Source organism: Dasypus novemcinctus, chromosome 9 (genome assembly GCF_030445035.2).
Source record: "Dasypus novemcinctus isolate mDasNov1 chromosome 9, mDasNov1.1.hap2, whole genome shotgun sequence".
NCBI classification, from domain to species: Eukaryota; Metazoa; Chordata; class Mammalia; order Cingulata; family Dasypodidae; genus Dasypus; species Dasypus novemcinctus.
The window spans coordinates 119,218,686-119,242,609 of NC_080681.1; the positions used below are offsets into that span (position 1 = coordinate 119,218,686).

At 56.1% G+C, this 23,924-nt stretch overlaps 1 protein-coding gene across 3 annotated transcripts in view; it reads right to left on the reverse strand.

The window, feature by feature from the left end:
• KAZN (kazrin, periplakin interacting protein) overlaps positions 1-23,924 on the reverse strand; it is a 1,179,259-nt gene that overhangs the window by 165,675 nt on the left and 989,660 nt on the right. Inside the window, exon 1 of one of the 3 annotated variants that reach the window (XM_058304356.1) lies at positions 20,710-21,142. The exons of the other annotated variants lie outside the window; for them this stretch is intronic. Within the exon in view, the coding sequence (XP_058160339.1) occupies positions 20,710-20,917 (208 nt within the window). The 5' untranslated portion in view covers positions 20,918-21,142. Of the gene's footprint in view, positions 1-20,709; positions 21,143-23,924 lie in introns of those variants that run through there. 3 annotated transcript variants of the gene reach the window in all.

The window sequence follows — 23,924 nt, forward strand, 5'->3', positions numbered from 1 at the left end:
GGTCCTTCCAGGTTCCACTCTTTTCAAAGGGCCAGGGGGTGCCCCAAATTTCAGAGCAGTGAGCCCCATTTCCAGAGGCCTTTGCGGTCATGGCTTCCAAGAACTTCAAAGCAGACCCTGGAGGCCCCCATCACTGTGTCCCTCCTCCTACCGCATGACAACCATCCGGCTAAAAAAGGAACAATGCCAATTTTCAGAAGCATCTTTATTCCACCAGGGAAGTTTCAGCAGTGTGGTCTGGGAACCGAACCTATAATCAAGGCATAGAAGGAGGTTGCTTTTCTGGGGGAGAGGGAATGAGATGAGGACAAACTCAAACCCCCAAGTTACTGCTAGGCCTGAGGCCAGAACTTACTGACCCCAGTCTCTTCAGGAAATCTCCATCCTCCACAGAAGCTGCCTACCTGACTCCAGGTTTTGACAGTGACTCACTGAGCCCCGGGGCTGCCAGGCTGTGTAGCCTAGTGCTTAGAGACTCATCTCGAGAGCAAGAAGGTCTGGGCTTGAGTGTGAATTACTTACCAGCTCAGTGACCTTGAGGAAGTCATTTCACCTCTCTATGCCTCATTCCCTCACCTGCAAAACGGGGTCAGAAGAATGTCTGCCTTAAAGGGTTGTCACGAGGATCAAAGACGTGACTGCGGGTGGAATCTACACACCAGGTTCTTTTTCCCTTCTGAGACCGCCAGGCACTTTCCTGACTGAAACCCCCGTGCTCTGCTGCAAGGGCCCCAGAGTGGCTCTCACAGCAGAGGGTTCCTGGTCAGGGGCCTGCAGCCTCGGGCACCAGGCTGCCCCTCTCCTTTGCTGCCCGTGCGCGTTTTCTCCAGCTTAGGGACTGGGAAAGGTAGAGGGGTCACTCTTTGGCCCCAGCTTTGAGCTGCCGCTGACTGGCCTCCACACACTTTCTCCTCTCTGGCACACACCACCGGCATTTCACAAAGGTCAAATGCAGCTTCTCCGTGCTGCCTCTAGGGAGAGCAGAGGAGAAAGCTATTTGAAAAATGTAAATTGAAAAAACCCCGCGGCCTTCAACCACCTCCCACACAGGCGCTGGCGCACGCACGCAAGCACCCGACGCCCAGGTCGAGGGCACCCAAGACCCGGTTCTGGCCCCACGGTCCTAATAAGTCCACGCACAGAGAGGCAAGGCGGGATTTTGCCCGATGGCGACTGGTTTCTGGGTTTCCCTGGGACGATGACAATGGACCCTGCCAATCCAGACCTTTGTCCTCTACACAAGAGGCAATGTCCCTAGTGGCCAGCAGCCTTCTGCCGGCCTCTGGAGCGAGCACAGCCTGGCGGGGACCTGAGAAGTAATTCAGGAGCTGCACAAGCCCAGGGCGATGGAAGCTGCTGTCAGGCCAGTGCCCACGCCCCACCCAAGCCACTCACCCAGAGAGGTGCTTTCACGAACAAACATGATTTTCCCTGAAGTCCCTAGCCCCCTCCCTGGCCCCATCTCCTAGGAGAAAATTGAGAAACCATTTCAAAGGCACTAACTAGAGAATAGCAAGATTCTAGGTTTGGCTGCTGCAGACTGAACAAAGGAATGGAAGCCCTGGATGGGAACTGCTCAGAGCAGGTGGAGGCTTTTCTTTCAAGCCTGCCTCCTCCCACCCTACTCTCAAGCTGAACTACTTCTAGATCTTTCTTCTTTTCTCTCCCCACCCCTCCCACCTCCGGAGACACATATTTCCCTGGAACCTCTGAGCCTTAGGCGGATGTTCTCTTCCTTGACACATCTGAAATACGACTGATCACACGTGGCTGTTTGAGAGGGTAGGAAGACAGATGAGTGTAACCTGAGTTTGCAAGCCTGGCGGGATGGCGTGTGAAACAAAATAAAGTGCACAAATCACCACCAGGGCTTGTGGATGCTTCAGAACTGCTTCCTTGGTTGGGCAAAGCGGCCGAGAAATAAGCCAAACGAAGAAATGAGCTTCCTAATCGGGAGCAGGTGCTCACATCGTAACTGGACTTGTAACAAGAAAAAGCCCGAGTCCTGTGGGCTCACGGCGTGTCTCCCTGGAATTGCGGGCTGCTCGTCAGCCAGGCCGGCCAGGGCACACAGCCCACTGCCAGCGGTGGATGAAACCTACCTGCCTGCAGCTGGCCCCCCAAATCCAAAGAGAACCCAATGCAAGCCCTGGCTATTCTCCATCATGAAGCCCTGGGCAAGGACATCCAGGAGCCCAGGGAACGAAAGGACGCCAGCAGCGCTCCTCCTCCAGGTGAGGGGACAGTGCAGACTTCAGCAAGGACAAGGGGCAGGGTCCGAGAGCTTTCAGCGGAGGTCCTTCGGCAACTGTGAAAACGACCAGATCACACCGGCGCCCAGGAAATCGCCCCTGATCCCAATCCCTGGAGAAAGCTATAAATCTTCCAAATCAATGTTTGTGTGCACATCTGCAAAATCTAATTTGGGGGAAGTGGGCAAGAGACCAGACCGCAGTCTGGCTGGCCTGGCCTGGCAGGTAGGAGGCTCGTTCAAGTTAAAGATTTCCAGGCAGAGAAACTCAGTCCCTCCTTTCAAAACTGGTCAGCATTTACCGTCTTCTTTTCCTCTCCACCTTAGCCTTCCTCCTCTTGCAATTTCCCTGCTGCCTGCAAATGTTTATGGGACCCTCTGGCCAAGAGGCAAGTAGTTTATGGGGTCATGGGTGTTGCTTTCGGCCCCGAAAAGGGGATGCGAACCTGTCACCGGAGCCTCCTTGGGCTCCTCCCAGCCTACGAGCAGGCGGCAGGGGGGTGGGGCTGCGGAGGGGGCAGGGCAGCCTGATGCCAGCCCCTCTGCCCTCATCGCATTCCACAGGCCTCCCTCCCCCCTCCCTGCCTGACATCTTTAGGCTCCTGCTGTGTTCCCTTAAACACACATCAAGAGAGCCAGGAACACGCAGCTCTGTCCGGGAACAGTCTTCCCTTGGATGGGCAAAAGAAGATTTTGGCTCCAGCAGCTCTTTCTCCACCCGCTCAAAGGGCTCCCGGTGGGAGGTGAGAGATCTAAGGCCGGTCAAGCCGAGCGGATCACAGCAAGGCGTCCTGTCCTTTCCACCCACCCAGCACACTCTGCTCTGCTGCGGCTGGGAGGAGAGAGGCCGCGAGAAACCATGAAGCTGGTCCAGGAAGCCGCATGGGTCTATCTGCCAGGACGAGGGCTCACCATGGCCAGGAAGTAGACGTATCATGTCAGACTCTCAAAGGGGAGGGCGCGGGTCAGAAGGCAGGTGTTACAGTGAGATGGAGTTGGATGTAAAGGTGAGTGAACACTTAAGACTAATCAAACACCGCAAGGGCTGCCTCGGGAGGAAGGGAGTTTCCAACGGGTCATCCTTGCCCCAAACTCCCCAAGTTAACTACCTTCCCACACCCCCTGGAAGGGAACGGCTCTACAGAGCAGGTGGCCCGCCCACTCTTCAGGTGCAGCCGCGTGGGCCGGGATGGCCATCTGATCGAGGGCCTGCCAGACCACTGGGAGGCAGGGACCCATCGGATGCTCTGTCTCCCAAGCATTTAAGAGGGTGAGAGGTCACGCAAGAGAGGGGGCCAGGGGCCGCCATGGCAGGGAGTAAAGCAGAGGGAGACAGAGGAGCCCGAGGGCAGGGGTCCTGGGGAAGCAAGAGGGAAAGGCTCTGGTCATGGCTCCAGGCCCCAGGCCCCCAACTGAAGGCTGGCCTGGCTAGGGGAAGGTTCGCACCCCCCCCATCGTCCCCGGAACCTGGCATTCCTAAGCGGGGGCTCACGCCCCAGGACTTCCCCGAGGCCAGCTCGCGCTCCTGCTGAGCACCACCCGGGCCCAGAGCCCGACTGCCCGGGAGAAGAAGGCTGAAAGCTCGGTTGTTGCTAAGACTCTCAAAATCCCGTCAGGCACGGGAGGGCTGCGGGACAGACAGCCTCACGGACATGCTGCATCCCGTGGAGCCGGGACCCCACGTGGCCAGCGCCGCACCCCAGGCTTCATAACCACCACGTGATTCCTGCGGCCCGTGGGGCTCCTCCCGGCACTGAAGGCGGCTTACTAATAAAGCGGCGCGGGAGGTGGACGTGGCTCAACCGATAGAGCATCCACCTACCACATAGGGGGTCCAGGGTTTGTTCCCCAGGTGGTGAGCTGGCCCACGCGCAATGCTGCCACACGCAAGAAGTGCCGTGCCTCGCAGGGGCGCCCCCCGCGTAGGGGAGCCCCATGCGCAAGTGTGCCCTGCAAGGAGAGCCGCCCGGAGCAAAAAAAGCGCAGCCCACCCAGGAGTGGAGCTGCACGCATGGAGAGATGACGCAACAAAAAAGAGACACAGCTTCCCAGTGCCACTGAGATTACAAGTGGACGCAGAAGAACATACAGCAAATGGACATGAGAGCATACAACGGGGTGGGGGAGGGTGGGCGGGAAGGGGAGAGAAATAAATAAATAATAAATAAACCGATTCTAAAAACCTTGTATTATTTATAATATACAAACACCATGGTGAGTAATGTGTTTATTAGAAGCGATGAATCATCTCAAAAGTATTAAAAATAAAATAAAGCGGCAGCTGCCACTTAAATAAACCCCTCCTATATCTCAGGCCACACAGGGCGGCTGTGTGGTGAAACTGAGGCTCAGGGGGGGTTAAGCTGCTAGCCCCAGAGCCTGTGGTGTGGCCTTCCCTCAACTCACAGGTCTCTGACAAACTGCTGCGGGACACCAGCACCTGCGAGGGTGCCAAAGCCCCAGCAGAAGTACTGCCCAAAATGTCTCCCTGCAAGCCCTCGCCCTGCCCCACGCACTCCTTCTCCCACTGGCCGCTGGCCCTGAGCTCAGCCCACTTGGGTGGCTCTTGGGTGGGCTTCACCGCCCCTGGCACCCTCTGTGGTCTGGGGCTGACATGAGCACTGCTGCTGGAGCACCTACTACAGGCTGTGCAGCAACCTGGGCGCTTGGCACATATGAGCTCGTTTATTGCCATGACACCCCAACTCGATAGGGAAAGTACCCCCAATTAGACATGGAGAAGCTGAGGCCCCCAGGTAGGGTGGCTCTATGGCCCTAACCACTGAGCTACACTGTCTGATGTCCCCCCATTTGAAGCCCGGGCTCTGTGTATCTGTCTTAGTGTGGGAGCTCACTCTCCTCCCGTGGGGCTGATGCCAAACAAAACGGGGAGGGCTAACACCTATGTCCTAAACAAGGCCAAACACGGAGCCAAACCAGTCACACCTTCTCACTAAATTCTTCCCTTCCCAGGCTGCCCACACCCCGTCTTGGTGTGAAGAGGTGGCACCTGGCTGCTGGATGTGGATTTGGGGCACCTCTAAGAGCAATCAATCAGTGCTTTCCAGGGAGATGGCCAAGCTCCAGGCACAGCCTGGAAAATCCGACTCTTGATGGGAAGCTTAAGAGAAGCCAGATGCCTCCTGGAGTACCCAGAGCACCAGCCGCTGCCACTGCTCACGGGGTGCTCAGCGCCACGGCGGTGGATCTCCAGGCTGGCAGTGGGGACGCCCCAGCAGGCATCTAGGGAGGCCCACAAGGGAGTGGGCAGGGTCGAGGCACACTGGGGATGCTCAAGGCACCCCAAGCCAGGCTCCAGGCTTGGGAAGCCGACAGATACAGGGCTCTCCCACAAGCCCACCTGGGACAGGTGTGCAAGAAGATGCATAAACTGAGGGAGAGGGGGAGAAGAAAGGTGGACACAACGACTCAGGACCAGAAGGCAGCGGAAGGGGCCAGAGTGGTGGCGACCTTACAGCTGGTCCCTGGGGATAGAAGGGGCAGGGAAGGGACAGAAAGAACAAACAATTAAGAGAAGAGAAAACAGAGCTCCTCCGCAGTGGTGTTGGGGCCTGGCCCACTGTGGGTGCTCAAGAGAATTTGCAGAATTATTAACCAACAGGCTCTACCTGAAGCTTTCCTGCAAATCCCACCACACACAGCCAGAGGTGCAGACCCAGTGACGGCTCCTGCACTGCCTCCCAGCATCCATTCTTGGGGCGAATGGGCTCCTTGGTTTTCCTTTGGGGAAACACCCCTCTCCTATCCCCAAATCTTCCCAGGGAGCCAGGCCTGACAACTGGTGCCGTTCCATGCCACTGTGCTACATGATTGCCGAAGCCAAGACAAGACTCAGTCCTGGGATTTCCACTGGCAATACGAAGAATGAAGGACTCTTTACAGCAGGGGTCCTTGTGGTGGCTTGAAGCTGTATGTGCCCCAGAAAAACATGTTCCTAAATCCATCCCTGTGGGTGGGAACCCATCGTAAGTAGGATATTTTGATGAGGCTACTTCAGTTAAGGTGTAACCCACCTCAGTGAGGATGGGACATAATCCTCTTATTGGAGTCCTTTTTAAACGGAATAAATAGAAAAAGAGAGAAAGCCATGGAAGCAAGAAGCTGAAAGCAATGAAACTCAGAAGAGAAGGGAGAGACCAGCAGATGCTGCCATGTGGCAGAGGTGCCAAGGATTGCAGGTAGTCAGCCTTTGGGAAGAAAGTAGCACCTTAATGATGCCTTGATTTGGACATTCTCATGGCCTCAGAACTGTAAGTGAAAAAATTCCCACTGTTTAAGCCAACCCATTTCGTGATATCTGCTTTGAGCAGCCCAAGAAACTAAAAACTCCTAAAAAGGTAAATGTTGCCTAAACCTTTTAGAGACCAGCTTTGCCACCAGAAAGGAAAAGCCCCCCAGAGGATAAACCCCACACAGATGGAACAGAGAAAGGAAATGACGCAATTCAATCCCCTGGATATAGCTCTGCCTGAAGTCATCCAACCTCTGATGTTTTCAGTTACGAGAACCTTTAATTTCCCTTCCTATGAGTCTGTTTCAGTCATGTTTCTAAGATTTGCCACTTAGCCTTGTAAGGACAGGACCCACCAGGCAGGTGATAGGAAAGTGGAAAGTACAATGAACACAAAGTGAGTGTGTTCACTCCTTTCATTCTAACAATTACTGAACATCAAGCACCGACCTCGATGAGCCTCTGAGGCTGCCCTGAACGTCAAGGCTCCCTACTGCACAGGGTGACTGGGAGCCTTCAGGGTGGACTGAACCCTCCCACCTGTTATCTTTAACAGGTGAAGGCCAAGAGCACCAGGAAAGCCACAGCCCTGGGCGAACTTGCTATCAGGGACACCTGCGCAGAGTTCCCCCATGCTTACCCTGAGGCTGGACTTGGCAGAGCTGCCCCACGACCCTCCAGCTTTACATGGCCCTGGTCCAGCCTGGCAGGCGGCCACAGGAGCTCCCCATCAGGGCTGGGAGAAACCCTAGATCTACCTGAGGCCAGGCCTGGAAAGAGAAGCCTGGCACCTTGGAGTTGTGATTGCTCACTTCAGACTCACATGCACAGTTCAGGCCAGACACACCGAGCCACAGAACCGACTGCGGCCAGGGACAGGAGATAGTGGCCACCGCAGGCTCCAGTTGGACCGCTTGGGTTGCATCTGCCTCTTCCACTTCCTGGCTCTATGGCAGTGTACTAACCTCCTGTGCCTCAGTTATCTCGTCTGTGAAATGGGGCAATACATTCATTTGAGTTCTTCAATGCAGACAACCCTGCAAAGCAGGCAATCTGAGCTCAGTTTCCCTTGCATGATGATCACCTATGTGCACACAAGGGACACCACAGCGTTCTGTTCAGGGTGACGTGAGGGACAGATGAGGAACAGCAGTGTCCTTTTAAGAACATTGGCCTGCTGGTCACTGGCCGGCAAATGGCCAGTCTCTAGAAAGGACCCAATGACTGGGCAGCTGAGCAGTAAGTACCCTAGAAAGCAAGGCCAGGGCTGCCAGGAACGGGAGCAGCAAGTTAGCCAAGGAACCAGGAAGAGAGCGGGACTCAGCCCGAGAGGTCATCAGGGTTGGCTGCGGACAGAGGCCAGTCACCTTGGACAGGCAATCACACAGGGTCGGGTGGCTTTGGGGGACACCACTGACGCCCACCGCAGGAGCCTGGCAGGAAAAGAGGAAAGAGGAGCAGCTCGTCATTTCAAACATCCCTGCAGCTGCCAGAACACACAATCAAATCTCCTCTAACCGCATCTCAACTACCTGCGGCGCCCGATTAACCAGAACTTTGGCTTAGCCTTGAGGGCGAAGAGGCAAACTATGAAAAGATTAGTTGACACAATGGATTATTTTTCTAACTCAAGTTTTTGGGCCAAGCACAAACACCCCGTCTGAAGGCGCGCAGGTTTCGAATGAGGATGTGGAGGCTCTGCAAAAGCCCTAAATATCAGAGGGCATTGCCTGGGGCGGCTCCTGCGCTGCTAACCATGGAGGAAGCAGAAAGGCATTTTAGGAAAGTTTCAATGACAAGAGAAACACAAACGAGCTCTCTGGGGTCCAGTTTTCTGAAAATATCCTTAGGCTTAAGCACCTTGAGGGTAGGGCTGTTTCATGGATGACTCTATCCCCGATAATTCAGAGGATTTCTGGTTTGTACGTGGTAGGAGCAAGGCAATTATTTGCAGAATAAAGGAATGAATGAATGAGCTTCAGGGACTCTACCACGTCAAAGACTCCAGAGACTGAAATGCAACTTGTCCACTGATTACAGAGATGCGGCGACAAAACCACCGGGGCTGGTGCAAAACCAAAGGAACACATCACCTTTCACAGTCACCCCCAGGGCAGAGGGGGACAGGACCTGCAGCCCCTCAGTCCACCTTCACCCATGCCTCCAACCAAGTCTCGCTGACCACACGTCATCAACTCCACGAACGAGAGCTGGACAGGCAAGGACTTCCTGCCTGCACTGTCAGAACTCAAGGCAGGGCCTCCGCCCACAGGGAGCCTCCACCCCTCCCAGATTTCAAGCTCCGGGGGAGGCTCGCACTGAAGAAGTCACCCTCTGTGACCAAGCTGCTGGGTGGAGGTGGGAGGTGTCACTCGGGGGGCGTCTTCTCCTGCAAGGTGTGTGCCTTTTCCACATATTTTGCTGAGCCTGTGGCTGTCCACTGGCAGCTGAGGGCTGAGTCTGGTGGCAGTGGGGCAGGCAGGGGGCAGGGGGTGTTGACAGGGACATCGGGAGTCCACTTGGCGTTCTCTGCATTGGCCTGTCAGTACCCAAGGCAGTGTTTCTGATGTCCATCTGTCCCTCTCCTGCCTCTTGCTATCTTTCAATGGGGTTCCAATTGTGGACAGGAGCAGGGATGTATTTTCTGACCCCTCAAAACCCCCGCATCACTCCTGGGGTTGGGGCCGACTGCCAGGTGGGCGCTTGCCTGCTGGGTGAGGATCCTCCAAAGGGAAACCGCTCAGGGCGGGACGGAGTCATGGCTGAACCGGCTCAGTGCCCCAGGGGAGCAGAGGGAGGCAGATGGGATGGGGGCCCTCGGCGGTCCCCGTCCCTGAGGAGGCCTCCGTTTGGGAGCAGTGCCCCAGAGAAAGCCACAAGACCTGCTCACAGCGAGACCCCCTCTCAGCTGCACGGGGCTCAGGGGACCAGCTCCGGTGCAGCGCCAGGGCTAGGCACCCAGGGGGCTGCCACGAGCCAGGGAGACTTGAGGCACTGGGTGGGAGTGGGAAAAGGACAGGTAGGAACCGGAAGGGCGATATGGGGGGGGTCCATACCAGAGGGCCTGGGCAGTGGGGTGGGAACAGGCGGGCGGCTCACGGGGTGGCTGAGCTCAGTTGGAAGGGGGAGCCCCAACGTTTTTGGTTCCCAGCACCAAGCCCTGCACACAGGAGCTACCCACTACCTGTCGAGTGGATGAACGGGGTCAGAACTGGGAGAGGTAAGGGGGGCTGCTTTCGGACCCGAGTTAAGGGTTCCACAGAGAAGAAACCACCTCCTCCAGCCCAGAAGGTAAAGGGGCTAGGGACTGTGGTGGCTCAGCTCGCCACTCTCTCCCAGCCCCTACACAGGGCCAGGCACTCCGCAGGGGCGCGGTCGGTATTTACTGGACAGGCGAGTAAGTGAACAGACGGACAGGTGAGGTGTAATAAACAGGTGCGCAGCTGAAATCCGAGTTGGAGGTCAGCATGACCATCAGCCAAAGCTCAGCGAGGGAGAGCTGGATGGGAAGGGGCCGGGGGAAGGCGGCCGGGTGGCAGGAGGCCACTGGGCTACAGAGAGAGAGTGACCACCTGCCCTGGAGTACCCAGGACTGGGGGGCTCCCCAGGAGGCAGCGTTTCAGTGCGAAAACCAGTCAAGCCCTGGCAAACGGACTGTCACCCTCGGTACGACTCTGTCCCCAATGGCCTCCCAGAGGCAGCGAGATCACTGAGGGCACCGGCCACATCTGCAAGGTGCCTCTGGGTGTGCACAGCCCTTCCATATCCACAGCTTGTCTCAAGCTCCCCCAAATCCTAACCCAGCTGGGCTGGTATCGTGGAGCTCGTCTCCAAGAACGAGGCGGCCGAGGCTCAGGACACTGAGGGTCCAGCCAGGAGTGCAGAGCGGGGACGCGGCAAGCCAGGGCGACGCCCTCCCCTCCGCCTGCCTGGCTTTTCTATTTATGCAGGGAAGGTTTTATTAAATAGGAAAGTGCTGGCACAGCTGTGGGCTGAGCTGACTTCCTCCGTGCCCGGTGGATGCCAAGGAAGCAGCAGAGGCCCTGGGAGCCCCGGGGAAATGGGCCCATCTGGCCCCCTGCTCTTCCGAGAATATGGCAGAGGGTGAGCAGGCGGCCACCCCCTGGGATAAGGGCACAACGATGGCTGGGAGGGGGCTCTTGGCCGGCTGCCCTGCCGCCTCCTCTCCAACCCCGTGACGGCCGTCCCTTGGCCCGGCCACGATCTCCAGAGGCCTTTGCGAGAGGGAGGCAGCCCATCTTGCCACACAGGCTGCCCCTGGGTGGGGAGGGTCAGCCTGCCTGGGGCAGCTGGTGAGGGAACCGGCCAGGGCACAGTGAGGGAGGGGGGAGGAGGAGGCAGAGGAAGCAGGAGGGGATCTGGGGAAAGATTTATGTGGAAGGAGCATCCTGGAGCACCTTGCAAGGCGGCTTTCAAAGGGTAGCTGCACCAGCATCACCTGGAGCCCGTGCATCACCTGGAGCCCGTGCATCACCTGGAGCCCGTGCATCACCTGGAGCCCGTGCATCACCTGGAGCCCGTGCATCACCTGGAGCCCTGCATCACCTGGAGCCCTGCATCACCTGGAGCCCGTGCATCACCTGGAGCCCGTGCATCACCTGGAGCCCGTGCATCACCTGGAGCCCTGCATCACCTGGAGCCCGTGCATCACCTGGAGCCCGTGCATCACCTGGAGCCCGTGCATCACCTGGAGCCCGTGCCCGGCCTGCGGGGCCCACGCCCAGTTTCTGATCTATGAGGCCTGGGGAGGGGCCCAGGAATGTGCATCACTAACAAGTTCCCAGGTGATACTGGAATTGCTGGTTCAGGCACCACCTGGCACCCAGGAGGAGGTGAGGGCAGGGCAGGGGGCTGGGAAGACCCACCCAGGTAAAGAGGGAAGGTGGGGGGGCCTTGGTCCTCACCCTTCACTGTGGACCAGGAGCACCTGGGGAGGGCAGGGCTTATTTAAAAGGAAGAGTTTGGGGCTCATCCCTACGTATTTGTGACTGCCCGGGTCTTCTGGTATGAACCCCCCCCCCCACACACACACACACACAAGTTCCCAAGTGATTCTGACACAGGCGGTCCCACGGGTCACACCCAGAACCTGGCAGTCTTTGGGGAGCGCAGTGGAAAAACAAACACCTGCAGTTTTCCGAGCCGCGACGTGCCACAGAAACACCCGCTGTCTCATGCCTTGATTCCAGGGCCCGCCTCACCGTCCAATGTGATGGCCTCTAGCCACAGGTGGCCTTCTACAACCGTGATGTTTAAAATTCAAGCCTGCCATTCTGAACAGCACCGAGACAGAACATTTCCCATCTCTGCATCAAGTTCTATTGGGCAGCCCTGGCCTGGGGAGATCACCCTGTGCCTGCCCCACTTCCCCTCCCATAAAAGGGGCTCCTTGGGCCACTCGTAAATGAGTGCGAGAGAGAAGACCCCATCTACGTTCTCTGGGGGGGGGCGATGTTTCTGCCCCACACCTCGAGAACCCCTGTGCCCGCTGGTGGAGAAGGCGGCCGAGCTGGCCAGGGAGGAAGCCACATCCGCCCCAGAACCCAAGAGGGGGAGCCTCCACCCTGCCGAGGATGCCCTGTTGGCCGGTCGCTCGGGGAGCATAGGAAGGACGAGGGCTGGGCCTGCAGAAACGAGGGCAAGTCCCAGTGCAAGCCCACCCAGGCCGGGGGCGGCTGGCAAAAGGGAAGGCCTGCCCTGAGACTCAGCCGTGACTGTCAGCCGGCCCAGGGTGTGTGTTCGAGGCCAATAGGCAGCAAGTGACACCCAGGGTGCAGAGTGGCTGTAGAGCCACAGACCCAGCAGGTCCACCCTCCCAGCCCCAGGCTGAAAAGAGAGATTGAGGCAGCGCCTGGTGGCCTGGATGGGTTAAGGAACACTTAGTTGGGTCATTGCCATCTGCCCCTCATCCATCTCAGCTGGAGGAATCTTCTCTGACACCCAAGAGCAACATACCTAGTTCATGCTTGATTGCCTCCAGTGCTGAAGGACTCACTACCTCTAGTACCAGCCCATCCTGTCACTAAATAGAAAATCTCTCTTACGCCCCAGGAAATGTCTCCTTGTACCTGTAAACATCAGCTGCCCTCGCCCCAAGGCAGATCACCCTGCAAGAATGGTCCTTGAACTTAGCAGTGGCAAATATACGACAGAAGACGAACCTTAAAAAACGACCAGGCAATTCCCCTTCAAAGAAAGATAGATCAAAACAAAAGCCAACACACAAGAATAATGTGTTCAGGCATCACAGTGACAGAGACACAACAATGCACTGGTTTCAATCACAGAACACAAGGTAACTGAATTTACGTCTCCCCCAAATCTTCCCTGCTCACCTCTGAGGTGGCTGTGTTTTAAGGAAGTGGAGGAAACACTGGGGGTCAGGTATCCAGGATCCAAGAGAGGGTATTGCCAGATGTGGTCCCAGGACCCCCAGTGGGGGGTGGAAGGGTGGGAGGTGGGGAGGGAGAGGAGGGGATGGTGAAAGTGCAGGGTCCCGAACTCCACCCTGGACCCCTGGCATCGCTCGCTGGAGGTGGGCCCTGGAATCTGCATTGACCCTGGGCTCCTTGTCAGTCTCCAGGGAGGGGAGGGTCACCGGGAGTCTCTCTCCTCCCACCACCCAGGCCCTGTGGCCTCGACCCCAAAGGCTGGGCCAAAGGACACAAAGATCAAAGGTCCGCCTCGTGGCTCAGTGCTGCACCGTGGGCCAGGGCTGAGAGACGCCGAGCCCAGACAAGCCGCTCAGCTGAACACGTCTGCCACGGGCAACACGTTAGGACCCATGGCAGAAGGGACCGGGCTGGGGGGGGGCGGTGGGGGGCCTGGCTGGAGCAGGACCCACGGGTGCTTTTGGCTCAGGCCTTAAGTGTCTGGAGGACCCAGGGGTTCCATCTCCCGTTTCCTTAGCACTGAGTCTAGGGCTGGCTCGCCAGGGGCTCGTGGAGTAAGGAATAGTGGCTGAATGGAAGGTACCGGAAAGCTGGCGGCAGCCTGGGGCACCTGAGCATCCACGCTCATAGCCTCTCTCTGACTGCCTGCTCACCACAGGACAGTCGCCCAAGTTCTGATAGAGTCTGAGGACAGGCGTGCACGGTCCCGGGTTTGAATGGAAAAGAAAAAGTGAAAAGTAACTAGGATGTCCGTATACCTAGGGCCCACTCCAGGACACCTGGGGGAGTCGAAGGGCTTCTACTAAGGACACCAGGACACAGGTACAATTAACCCAGTCCCAGAAAGGCCAAGGGCAGAGGCTCTTAGGTCTGGTCTGTGGAGCCCCTGTATCAGACCCGCTAGGGCATTCGGTAAAAATGTAGATTTCTGGATCCCTCCAAAGACCCAGAGAGCCAGAATCTGGAGGAAGAGCCAGAATCTGGAGGTGGAGCCAGAGCACCCACACGCTAGCTAACAAGCACCCCAGGCCACGGTGATGCCCAAAGACCTGTAGTGGGCCAGAGGGGGCCAGGGCACAGGACAGAGAGTGAAAACGCCCAGCTCTGCCGAGACACCCCTGTGCCCTTGTACATTTTCACGTTGGGCCCAGGAAACCATCCCATGTGACATCTTGGGGTATGGGCCCTTGCCAGCCTCAGTTTCCCCAAGTGGAGAGTGAGCGGGCTGACCCCATCCCTGCCGAGGTTCCCCGCTTAGGGCTGTGCACCGTGGGAGTGCAGCTGGCCAGCATGGAGCTGCCCATCGAGGGCCAGGGCCACTGTGGAGGCTGGCAGGGGCGGAGGGGCAGGGTTAGTTTCCTGGAGATGAGGAAGAGGCACTGGGCCCCAGAGGCCCTCGTTCCCAACTACTTCCAGGGCCTGGAAGCCAGCCTACCCATGATGCCAGGGAGAAAACCCGCCGGCACCGAGCGGCTCAGTCTCCGCAGCCCCGGGAACAGGCGCTTACTGTAACCTGTAGACGCTCTTGACGCCCACATGGCTCACCTCTAAGATGGGGAGAATGCCACCTGTCCTACATGGTGGGCAGCACCCACACGGACGTACGGAACAAAGTGGGGGCTCCTGGTGGGCCCCCAGGAAACGACCCTTCCCGGTTAACAGGACCTTAGGAACTGCAATACACATTCTCCTCTAGCTGGCACCCAATACTTCAAATTTAGGAGCGCACTGGCCAGTCTGAGCTGTGAGGAGGAAATAAAGCATACCGGAAAACAGCAGCTACTGTTTTTACTTCTCTTCAAGCCCCCAGGGAGAGCTTTCCGAAGCTTCTGTACAATTAATTGAAAGGTACTGCGCACGCTCGATGCCGCTGGTAAAGTCACAGCCCCGACTAGCCCGGAGCCTGAGCGGCCTCCAAATCTGGGCGGCAGCAAAAGACGAGGTCCAGGTGATGGGCATTCCCCAAAGCAGGTGCCCAAGCCCAGCAGGCTCACCGAGGACCGGCTGCCACCGTGGGTCCTCCGGCTCTCCGTCTCCAGACACCAGGTGGGCTGCACACCTACCTGTCACACCCTTCTGGCTCTTAATTCCTTCCAAACGGGGGGCTCTTGCTCCACCCGATGGGCTCGTGCCCCACAGCCAGGGCTCCCAGCAATTGCTACAACCCGCGTCCTCCAGCTGGCCTCTCTGGATGGCATCCAAACAGCAGAGGAGAGAGAGCCTGTGGTCCCTACTTTTACGCCGGCCGCCGCAATGGGCGCAGAGAGGCTGTTCCTCAGGAAGAGGAGGCAATTCTGACCTCTCCCCTCCCTGAGAGGCTCTCATCTGGCACGCTCAACGCCAACCGCATTTATGGAGAGAAGGTCCATAAAAACTAACCAAACACACGCGCACGCACACAACTTCTAAGCACGGCTTGGCATCCTCTCGGGAGTGCTGATGGCCCTTAGTGACTCACGGCAAACACAGGATCCCTGCAGCAATGGCTTTGGGCAGCTTTAATGACATGTCAAGAGTGTCTACCTGCCGGGGCTGAAATTTGTATATACACAAATGTACCTGATTTTCCACTTCTGCCAACCTGCCGTTTTATCAATTGGAGGCTAACCACTTCAGGGTCGTGGGTGCTATTTTCCTGGAGCCATGCTCGGTTGCTGTTGAGATGCTTAGAAGCGGAAGAACCTCTTCTCTCTCCAGAATGGCTGCAGAGTTCTGTTAACTCGATTGGAATATTACAAAGAACAGGAAGAGTGCATAATGACTATTATGGAAATCTCCTGATGACTCAGAAAGCCATGTAAGCAGCTAGCAGTTCTCCAGAGTCACCTGTGTAAAGATCAAATCTCAATACGCTAGGCTTAAATTTTTTTTTAAAGTATCTACATCATATATAGCACATAGGGTATCTCTGTATCTATCTATCTATCTATCTGGACTCTGAATAAGTGGAAATTCTTCCTTCCCTTAGGGCCCATGGCTATGAAGGATGCTGAGCCATACAGAGTACGTCTAATCTTCCCAACAACTCTAAAATGGGTAATATGCTCCCCATTTTACAGATGGGCAAATGGAGGTTCAGGAAGTTAAACAACAGACCTGGGCAATCAAAGGAGGGTATGTTTGATTGCAAAGCTGGTGTGCTATGCCCATGATGGTGTGCCACCTTCCTGGGCAGAAGGAAAGCTCAGTCCATCTCACTGAGCAGCCACACAGGATGAAGGGTTCAAAGGTTGAAACCCCCTTGGGGAAATCAGTCTGCCTCTTTTCAACAGCACTGGCCTTCACTTCTGAGCTCTGAGCAGGGCATAACCTGGTCTACTTCCACCCCACCTGCTGGTCAATGATGTTCAGGCTAAATCCACCACCAGGCCCTCATGGGTGGCTAACAGCATCCCTGATTCCCAGGCAGAAATTTAATCTCTTCCCGGATGCCAGCAGAAGTCCTTTTCAGAAAGGATAACAGAAAGCTGACCTACTGCTGAAATAGCTAAAGGCACAAAGATAAGCAAATGCTTGGGTTGCTTAAAACTAGGAATGTCAAGGAGAAGCCAAAAAAAAATTTTTTTTTAAGGATAAAACTTTAAAGAACTAAACAGACATGAAAACTTAACGTGGGTCTACTTTCTTGAGGTCAATAGGTCTTCCCACAGTTTGGGGTCTACATCAGCTTAAGTGCCTGGCTGGGCCACCTACCGGCTGTATGACCTTGGGCCAATCACAGAACTTTTCTGAGCCCATCTGAGAAAGGGAGTCCGACTGTACCTTGGGCTGGGCTGCAGAGGAGGAGGAGGATGAGACCAGGCTACCCCTCAGGAGCGCACAGGGCGGGGAGCCAGCAAAGCACACCGCAGCCTCCCACCTCCCAGTGGAATTTAAGGTGGGGAGAGGATGGCAAGAAGAGGTAAGAACAGGGTGGCTCTAAGGAAAGGTACAGGATAGGAGGAGCTCTGTAAGGTCCTGTGACTTTGGGGAAGCGGAAGTTAGGAGAAAAGCTTAATGGATCAGTGGCATCTGAACTGCAAGCTCCCCACAGGCTTCAGATACGGACAGATAAAGCACCTAGTTTATAAAGATACCAATTTCCCACCCATGTTAAAAAAAGGACAAAGTTAATTTAGCTGACACTCTTGCCTCAGGGACTCAGCAATCCCACTCCCTCTCTGACACCTGCTCCCAGCTCCCAGCACACTAGCTAACCCCTCACCTGGCTTTATTTCTCTTAACACTTAACTCCCCTACTCATCCTGTGTGTGTTTGCTTACTGAAAATTCTTCCCCGGGAGCATAGAGGCTCCATGGAAACAAGGGCTGCAGTGGACTCCTTGGCTGCTTCCTCCCTGGCAGAAACAGCAGCTCCTGCTAGGAGTAGATGCTCAATGAATGTGCGGGAATGAATGAACAACCATAGAGCAAACCCCCCAATTCTCGTTCTAGGTTGTAAGGCTGTTAGTGAGCAACCTGGCTCCCTCTGCAGCCGGCTCCCAATGGCCAGGCACAGAGGGCAGTATTCCCATGGTACCAACAAGGACACTGGGTGACAGAGCATCTCAAGGACAAACAGCTTTGGGGGGAATAAGGTGCAGTCAACACAGATGGCCAATTTCCAGGTGTCCAGCTTCAGGCCCTGCACCGGGACGCTCCCTCTCCCTGCCCCAGTCCAAGTAGAAAGACCTTTGGCCTCTCCAGTCATTCTACCCTGGAGACCAGTGCTGACCAGAGGCCAAGGGGCCCCACTGCCCTACTGATTTCAGGATGCCCTCCCTGGGCAATGTCAAGATGGTTGAGGCCTCTGCCCACCAACCAAGAATCCCAGCTTCTTTTCACATCCTCCACCCACCTGAAAGTGCCAAACTCGATCCCCAACCTGCATTCTCTTTCAGCTCCTTAAACTGAGCACCACGGTCAGCCCGGAATCCAAATGCTGAGATTCTAGGGTGAGTCACCTTACAGCGTGGCTAAAATATTTATTTTAGCAACAATTTTGGCTTGCGGTCTTATACCGGCAGAGTTCCCGTTGCCCTCCCAGAAGAAAACCCCTTGTGACAGCCAATAGGTTGAGAAACCATTTCCATGGTGAGCTGTCCTCAATGCCTCACCATTAGGAAGTTCTCAGAAACTGCACTTGGCCTTTAGGAACCAGAGACCAGAAAAGGGTGAAGGGTGGTGGGGGAGATGGAACTCAAAATGTTCTGGTGTAGGTGCAGCAGGTTGGATCTGGTTTCATGCCAGTAATGCCATTGGGAAATGAGATCTCCAAGGCTCTCTGCCCTAAAGGGACACACCAGGAGAGCCACTGGAATAGCAACCACCCCCAGACCTCAGAGACAGGCTGTTTCTCGGCTACACTGTGTCATTAGGCTATTGTTATTAGGAACTCAGAGTTTACGGAGACACAAAGTAAACAGAGCGCCACCCAGCCATCTTGTATACATGTTAACATAATAACAACTTCCATTGACATAACACTCAGTCTTGCATCACAAATATTTTACAGACAAGACAAAAATCATCTAGACTTGGCTCATGAGAATGGAGGTGGAACAGAAAGCATTGTATCTGAATGGGAAGCCAAGGAGATGAGACACTGGGTGGTGACCCAGCAAGTGTGTAATGTCATGTAACAAGAAGTCAACAACAAACATTTATTAAGCATCTACTGTGGGTAAACACTGTCTCAAAAAGGTTGCACTTGCCAAGGCTCTTCCATCTGCTTACTCTTTGCCTCTATGTTCTCTTGTACGCCAAGCTATCTCGGACTCCAACTGCTGCATTTGGAGAAGGGGGGAACAAAGTAAAACTCCAGCCTTGAGCAGACAAAGTACTTTGCACTGCTGCCTGGAGGCAGTGAGCCAGTGGGCTACTTGTCTGGAGGCACCCCACTTCTGCCCTTGTGGCCGCATTTAATCTCAGACATATGGCTTGGCAGAGACCCACATTTCCAAAGCAAGAACAAAGCTCCTCACTCTACCTCTGGGGACTTGTAAGGGGGTCCTCCAGCACACTGGGCCCATCTCTAGCAGACCTGGCCCCAGGATGGAGTCTGGGAACTCAAGCTCCCTCCAGGACTCAGCAACCCTCTTCTAGAGCTTCGTGACAACAACCACAGCTCAGCGCATCAGAGCAAGGTGGTGGATGGTTGACCAGCTGCCCAGCCCCATGCCCTGGAATTCCATCTCCTGGGGAGACCAATATTAAGCATGCTGGAATTCGGAGGCTTTTTCTCACAGGAAAGAAATAATTATTAGGTAAACAATTACGACTTTCCCCAGCTGGCTAGCCTTCTGCCTGCTAGAGGCATTCCAGGGCCCAGGCTTTGGCTTTCCATAGATAAAAATCTGAATTCTAACACTATGACTTCAGGGCTGGGGGGCCCTGGGCAAGTCCCTAAACCTCCCAGTGCTTTCTGTCCTTATCTGCATCGCCTCACTCCAAGGATTGCCAGGATTTAAGGAGCCACTGCATGTCAATACTGGCACACAATAGGTGTTCAAGAAACAATAAAGGGAAACGGATGTGGCTCAAACAGTTGGGCTCCTGTTTACCATATCGGAGGTCCAGGGTTTGATGCCCAGGGCCTCTGGTGAAGGCAACCTGGCCCACAGGGGCGTGCCGCCCTGTGCAGGAATGCTGCCCCATGTGGGAGTGCCCCCCACACGCAGGAGTGCCTGCAGACACAAAGAGCTGGCGCAGCAAGATGACACAAGAGACAGAGAGGAGAAACAATAAGGGACACAGCAGAACAGGGAGCCGAGGTGGCGTAAGAGAATGATCACTCTGTCCCACTCCGGAAGGTCCCATGATCAGTTCCCATAGCTACCTAATGAGAATATAAGCAGACGCAGAAGAACAAATAGTGAATGGACACAAAAAGAGCAAACAAGGGGGTGCAAGGGAATAAATAAATAAATCTTAAAAAAAAAAAAGAAACAATAAAATAATCATGCCATGCCACCCATTCTATTTTTCCTGGCAGATGTATTCAGAACTTGAAACTCTGACGGCAGAGCCTTCTTGAAGAGCCCCTGTCCTTGATTTAGAGGTCTTCCTACCCTAGAGTCCAGTCATTCCAGGGATTCCTGAAGCTTACCCTATCACCCAACCTGGGAGGGGAAACACCTGAAACCAAAACAGGAGTGGGCGTGCCCACACGGAACACTCTAACACTAAAATGCTGCCCCCGTTTGGGACTGATCAGCCAACCACACGGAATTAGATCACCGCATCTGTGTCTCCACCGCTGCAATTTCTTTTTCTGCATTACTCGGAGTTCAAGTGTATGAGAAACGCAGCAATCTCTCCCTCTCCGCTCCCAGCAAATGCGAGTCATCCATTTCTCCCTGTGGGGCGGCTGTAAAGGGGCGCGCTCCTCGGCACTTTACGGGGCTGCCAGGTGGTTTTACAGGTGCAGACTGAGGCCGGCCCAACTTTGCACCGGGCTGGCCCATTTGCCACGCTTGCGAAAACAGGCGCGAGGTCCGGTCGAGTCCGGAACTGGATATCCAAGCGTCGCCGGCTCGCACGGCTCCAGCAGACGTGGCCTTGACCTCCAGCTTCGAACCTCGGGCTGGCTCGGGCGGGAAAGCACCGAGCCCTTCTCCCGCCCCACGGAGAGGAACTAACTCCGTGCCCCGCGCGTCTCCCCCCAACCCCGCACCCCGCCCGGCGCTCGGCTCCGAGCGCGGCGAGAACTTTGCCACCAGCGGCTTCCCGGGTCCCAGGGCGCCCTCGCGCGCCCGGCCCCGGCGGCTCCCCGGGCCTGTGGCCGGGCCGCCTCCGCTCTCGGCGCACACCTACCGGGCTGGCCGCAATCGCCATCCGCTCGAACCGGGGGCGCCCCAGCGCGGAGCCGATCGTCGGGTCCCGCCGCGTCCTCACACAGCCCGTAGGCGGCGGGCCCCTGGAGGCGCTCGGGCCCGGCCCGGGCCCCGCAGGCAGGCACCGGCTCGCCCTGCGCCGCGAGCTGGCGGATGCGCTCCCAGGAGCCCGAGTCGGCCGCCCGCATGCCGCTGGCCGGGGGGCGCTGCCCGCGGCGGGGAAGCGGGCGGGCGCGGGCCCGCGGGGACTCCGACGACGCGCGCGGGTCACAGCCCCCAGGGCCGCCGCCGCATCGGGGCGCAGCCGAGCGCGGCCCCCGCCGGGCGCCCGGCCGCCAGCGCGCGCCGGACCAGGGCTCTGAGCGCGGCCGCCCGCCGGGCCGTCTGCGGCCGCCGCGCGCGAGGAATTCGGCCGCGGAGCCTCTCACGTGGGGAGGACTCTCACTCCCGCGGCTCCGCCCCCCGCTCCTTCCGGGCTGGCGCGGGCCTGCCGCTCGCCCCGCCCCGGCCCCGCCCCCGGCCCGCTCCCGAGCCCGCCCCCGGCCCGCTCCCGAGCCCGCCCCCGGCGCCCGGCCCCTCGGCGGCGCCCAGACTCGCCCGAATGCCGCGGGGGGCGCGGCGTCACCCTCTTGGGCGCGGGGTCGCCGGCCACTCGGTGCATCCTGGAGAAACTGAGGGCAGAAAGAAAGCTGGCCCGAGGCACAGGGGTCGGAAGTGGCAGGGCATGGACTCGAACCCTTCGAGAGTCTCAAGGAGATGGCTGTCTGCCTGGCACCAGTTTGCATGTCTCTGCCCTCTTCTGACTCTTTTGTGATTGGCTTTGCAGAAAGGGCTTGAGGGAAAGGCGTGGGAGACCCGGGGGGCGTTGCGGCCACATCTTCACTGTGTGGCCATTCTTTAGATGAATGCAATGGCGTGCCCGGCCGGGAAGAAACGCACACAGAGCCTGCCCCAGAGAGGCTGCGATGGGGGCGGGGACACGGAGGCACCCACGCCCTGTTGTTTCACTTCACCTTCCCCACCTCAATTTGCCCCCCCCCCCCTGCCCATCTTCTGTGTGTGGCTTTTGAACTTCTCTCCTTGGCAGAGATGTGAGAGGTGAGATCATGGTCAGGGAAGGCCCAGGGCCGGGACCCAGGAATGGGGAGGGGGGGGTGTTGGGCCAGCCAGGCCATGGAGAAAATGGCACCGGGGAGGGTCTGCAAATCTGAACCTGCCGGTTGGAGTGGGTGCCGCAGCGGCTGGCACATGTAAAGTGAGTTTGCAGCTCTGAGCCCCCTTTGATCTGGGATTAGATGCTCTTTATCTCCCGCAGTCTCAGGAGCAAGGTTCCATTTCCCCTATTGCAGACTCAGGGAGCTGAGGTTGCAGGCCAAGGGAGGAGTCCCAGGCATGCCGTGGGACCCCAGACTCTCCTTCTAGGCAGTGGGTGCCCCCACCATACCCAGGCCTGGCTCTGTATCCTCTGAGCCAGGGGGATTTCTAGGATCCTGGCATGAGGCTCTCCAACAAGCTATAAGAATCAAGGGACTCCCTCCCCACAGCCTAAAAGCATTTCATGTGCCATTTTCCTGCCCGTGGGGGAGAAGACCTGCCTCTCAGCAACCTCCTTGGCCTGACCACCATCCCTTGCGGCCACCACTCCTCATGCACCCTGTCCTCCACACCTTCCTGATAATTGGGAAACTGGACCAGCTGGGGAGGGCAACAGGGCAAGGGATGGGTCCCTATCTCCATTCTCCCTACCTCTGTCCTACCGGGAACCCCCAACTTGACTCTAGAAAGCAGAGAGGCACGGCAAATGCTGGTGGGGCTCCCACCTGTGGAAGCAAACAATTCCTGTAGTTAAACACCCACTGGGGAAGGAAACCAATCTCACAGCAAGTGATGGGAGACACTGGGAATCTCCCAAGTCCTCGGTCTTTGCTGGAATAACAGGCAAAACAGAACAAAAGAAAGATGGCTCTGAGCCCAGCGAGTGGAGAAGCTGAGAATGCCCTGCTGAGCCCTGGTCCAGGGTCTCCACCCCAGACACCTTCAGCGACCCAACCAGGCACCAGAGTGCACGGGGTGAGCTGCGCAGGGCCACGCTCTGGTGTGTTTCGTAAGAGCAGTTAAACTGTGCTTGTTTGACTTAGACACCCATTGCACATTAAACACTAGGGAAGGCTCTTTACTTTCACAAGGAAACGCACTGGTATTAGTCAACAGGAGATAGCTGTAAATAATATGAGACTTTATAAAATTCTTTCACATGATCGTGGGGACGCACAAGTCCAGATTCTGCAGGCAGGCTGCAAACCAGGGTCTTGGACCAAGTTCCGATAAAGGTCCTTGATGAGCTCTCAGGAAATGTTGGCTGTCCAAAGATGAGCTGGGAAATTCTCTCTGAATGCTTTCACTTCCTCTTTTTAAGACATTCAACTGATTGGATAAAACTCATTGCTGATGGCAATCTCCTTGGTTGACTATAGATGTAATCATCCATCACAGTAAACTCACTGATGACTAAAGTCCATAAATGTCCTTTTATTACAGTTAGCCCAGTGCTTGCTTGACCAAACAACTGATCGCAATTACCTGGCTGAGTTGATACATTAGCGTAACCATCACAATGCTCTTTCTCGTATTTCTTAAAGTACATGGAATTCTTGATTGATCTTCTATTTTCCCATTTTTGATAGAGGCATGCATTTTCCTCTCAAGTCCACGACAAGAAAAACAACAGCACAAGTGTAACTATGTCGCACTTGTCACTTGTACTCGGTGACAGGGAGACATTAGGGAGTGGAGGAGACTGTGGTGATCAAAGAAGCCACCAGCCCAGGGAAAGGGGACAGTAAGCTGTTGTCATGCAGGAATGTGGACTTAGTATTATCAGATGTTCTGTTTTCTCTTTTTTTAAAAGAAATATTGGGAATATAGATTCCATGCGAACCTTTCTGATTTTGAAAGGTTGGCAACTCTTTAGAACTCAAAAGAAGGAGGAAGAGGAGAAAGACAAGAAGAAAGAACAACAAAGTGCACATGTCTAGAGGTTTCTATACAGCCCGCTAACCAGGAGTTAGCCTCCCTAGTCCTCTCTGCAACCTCTCAGAAGTCTGCACATACTTCCTGGTTACATTTCAATAATCCCAGCTGTTTCTCAAGCCCACAACCCTAGGGAGTTTCCGTAGCTCTCCTTACTCAACGAGG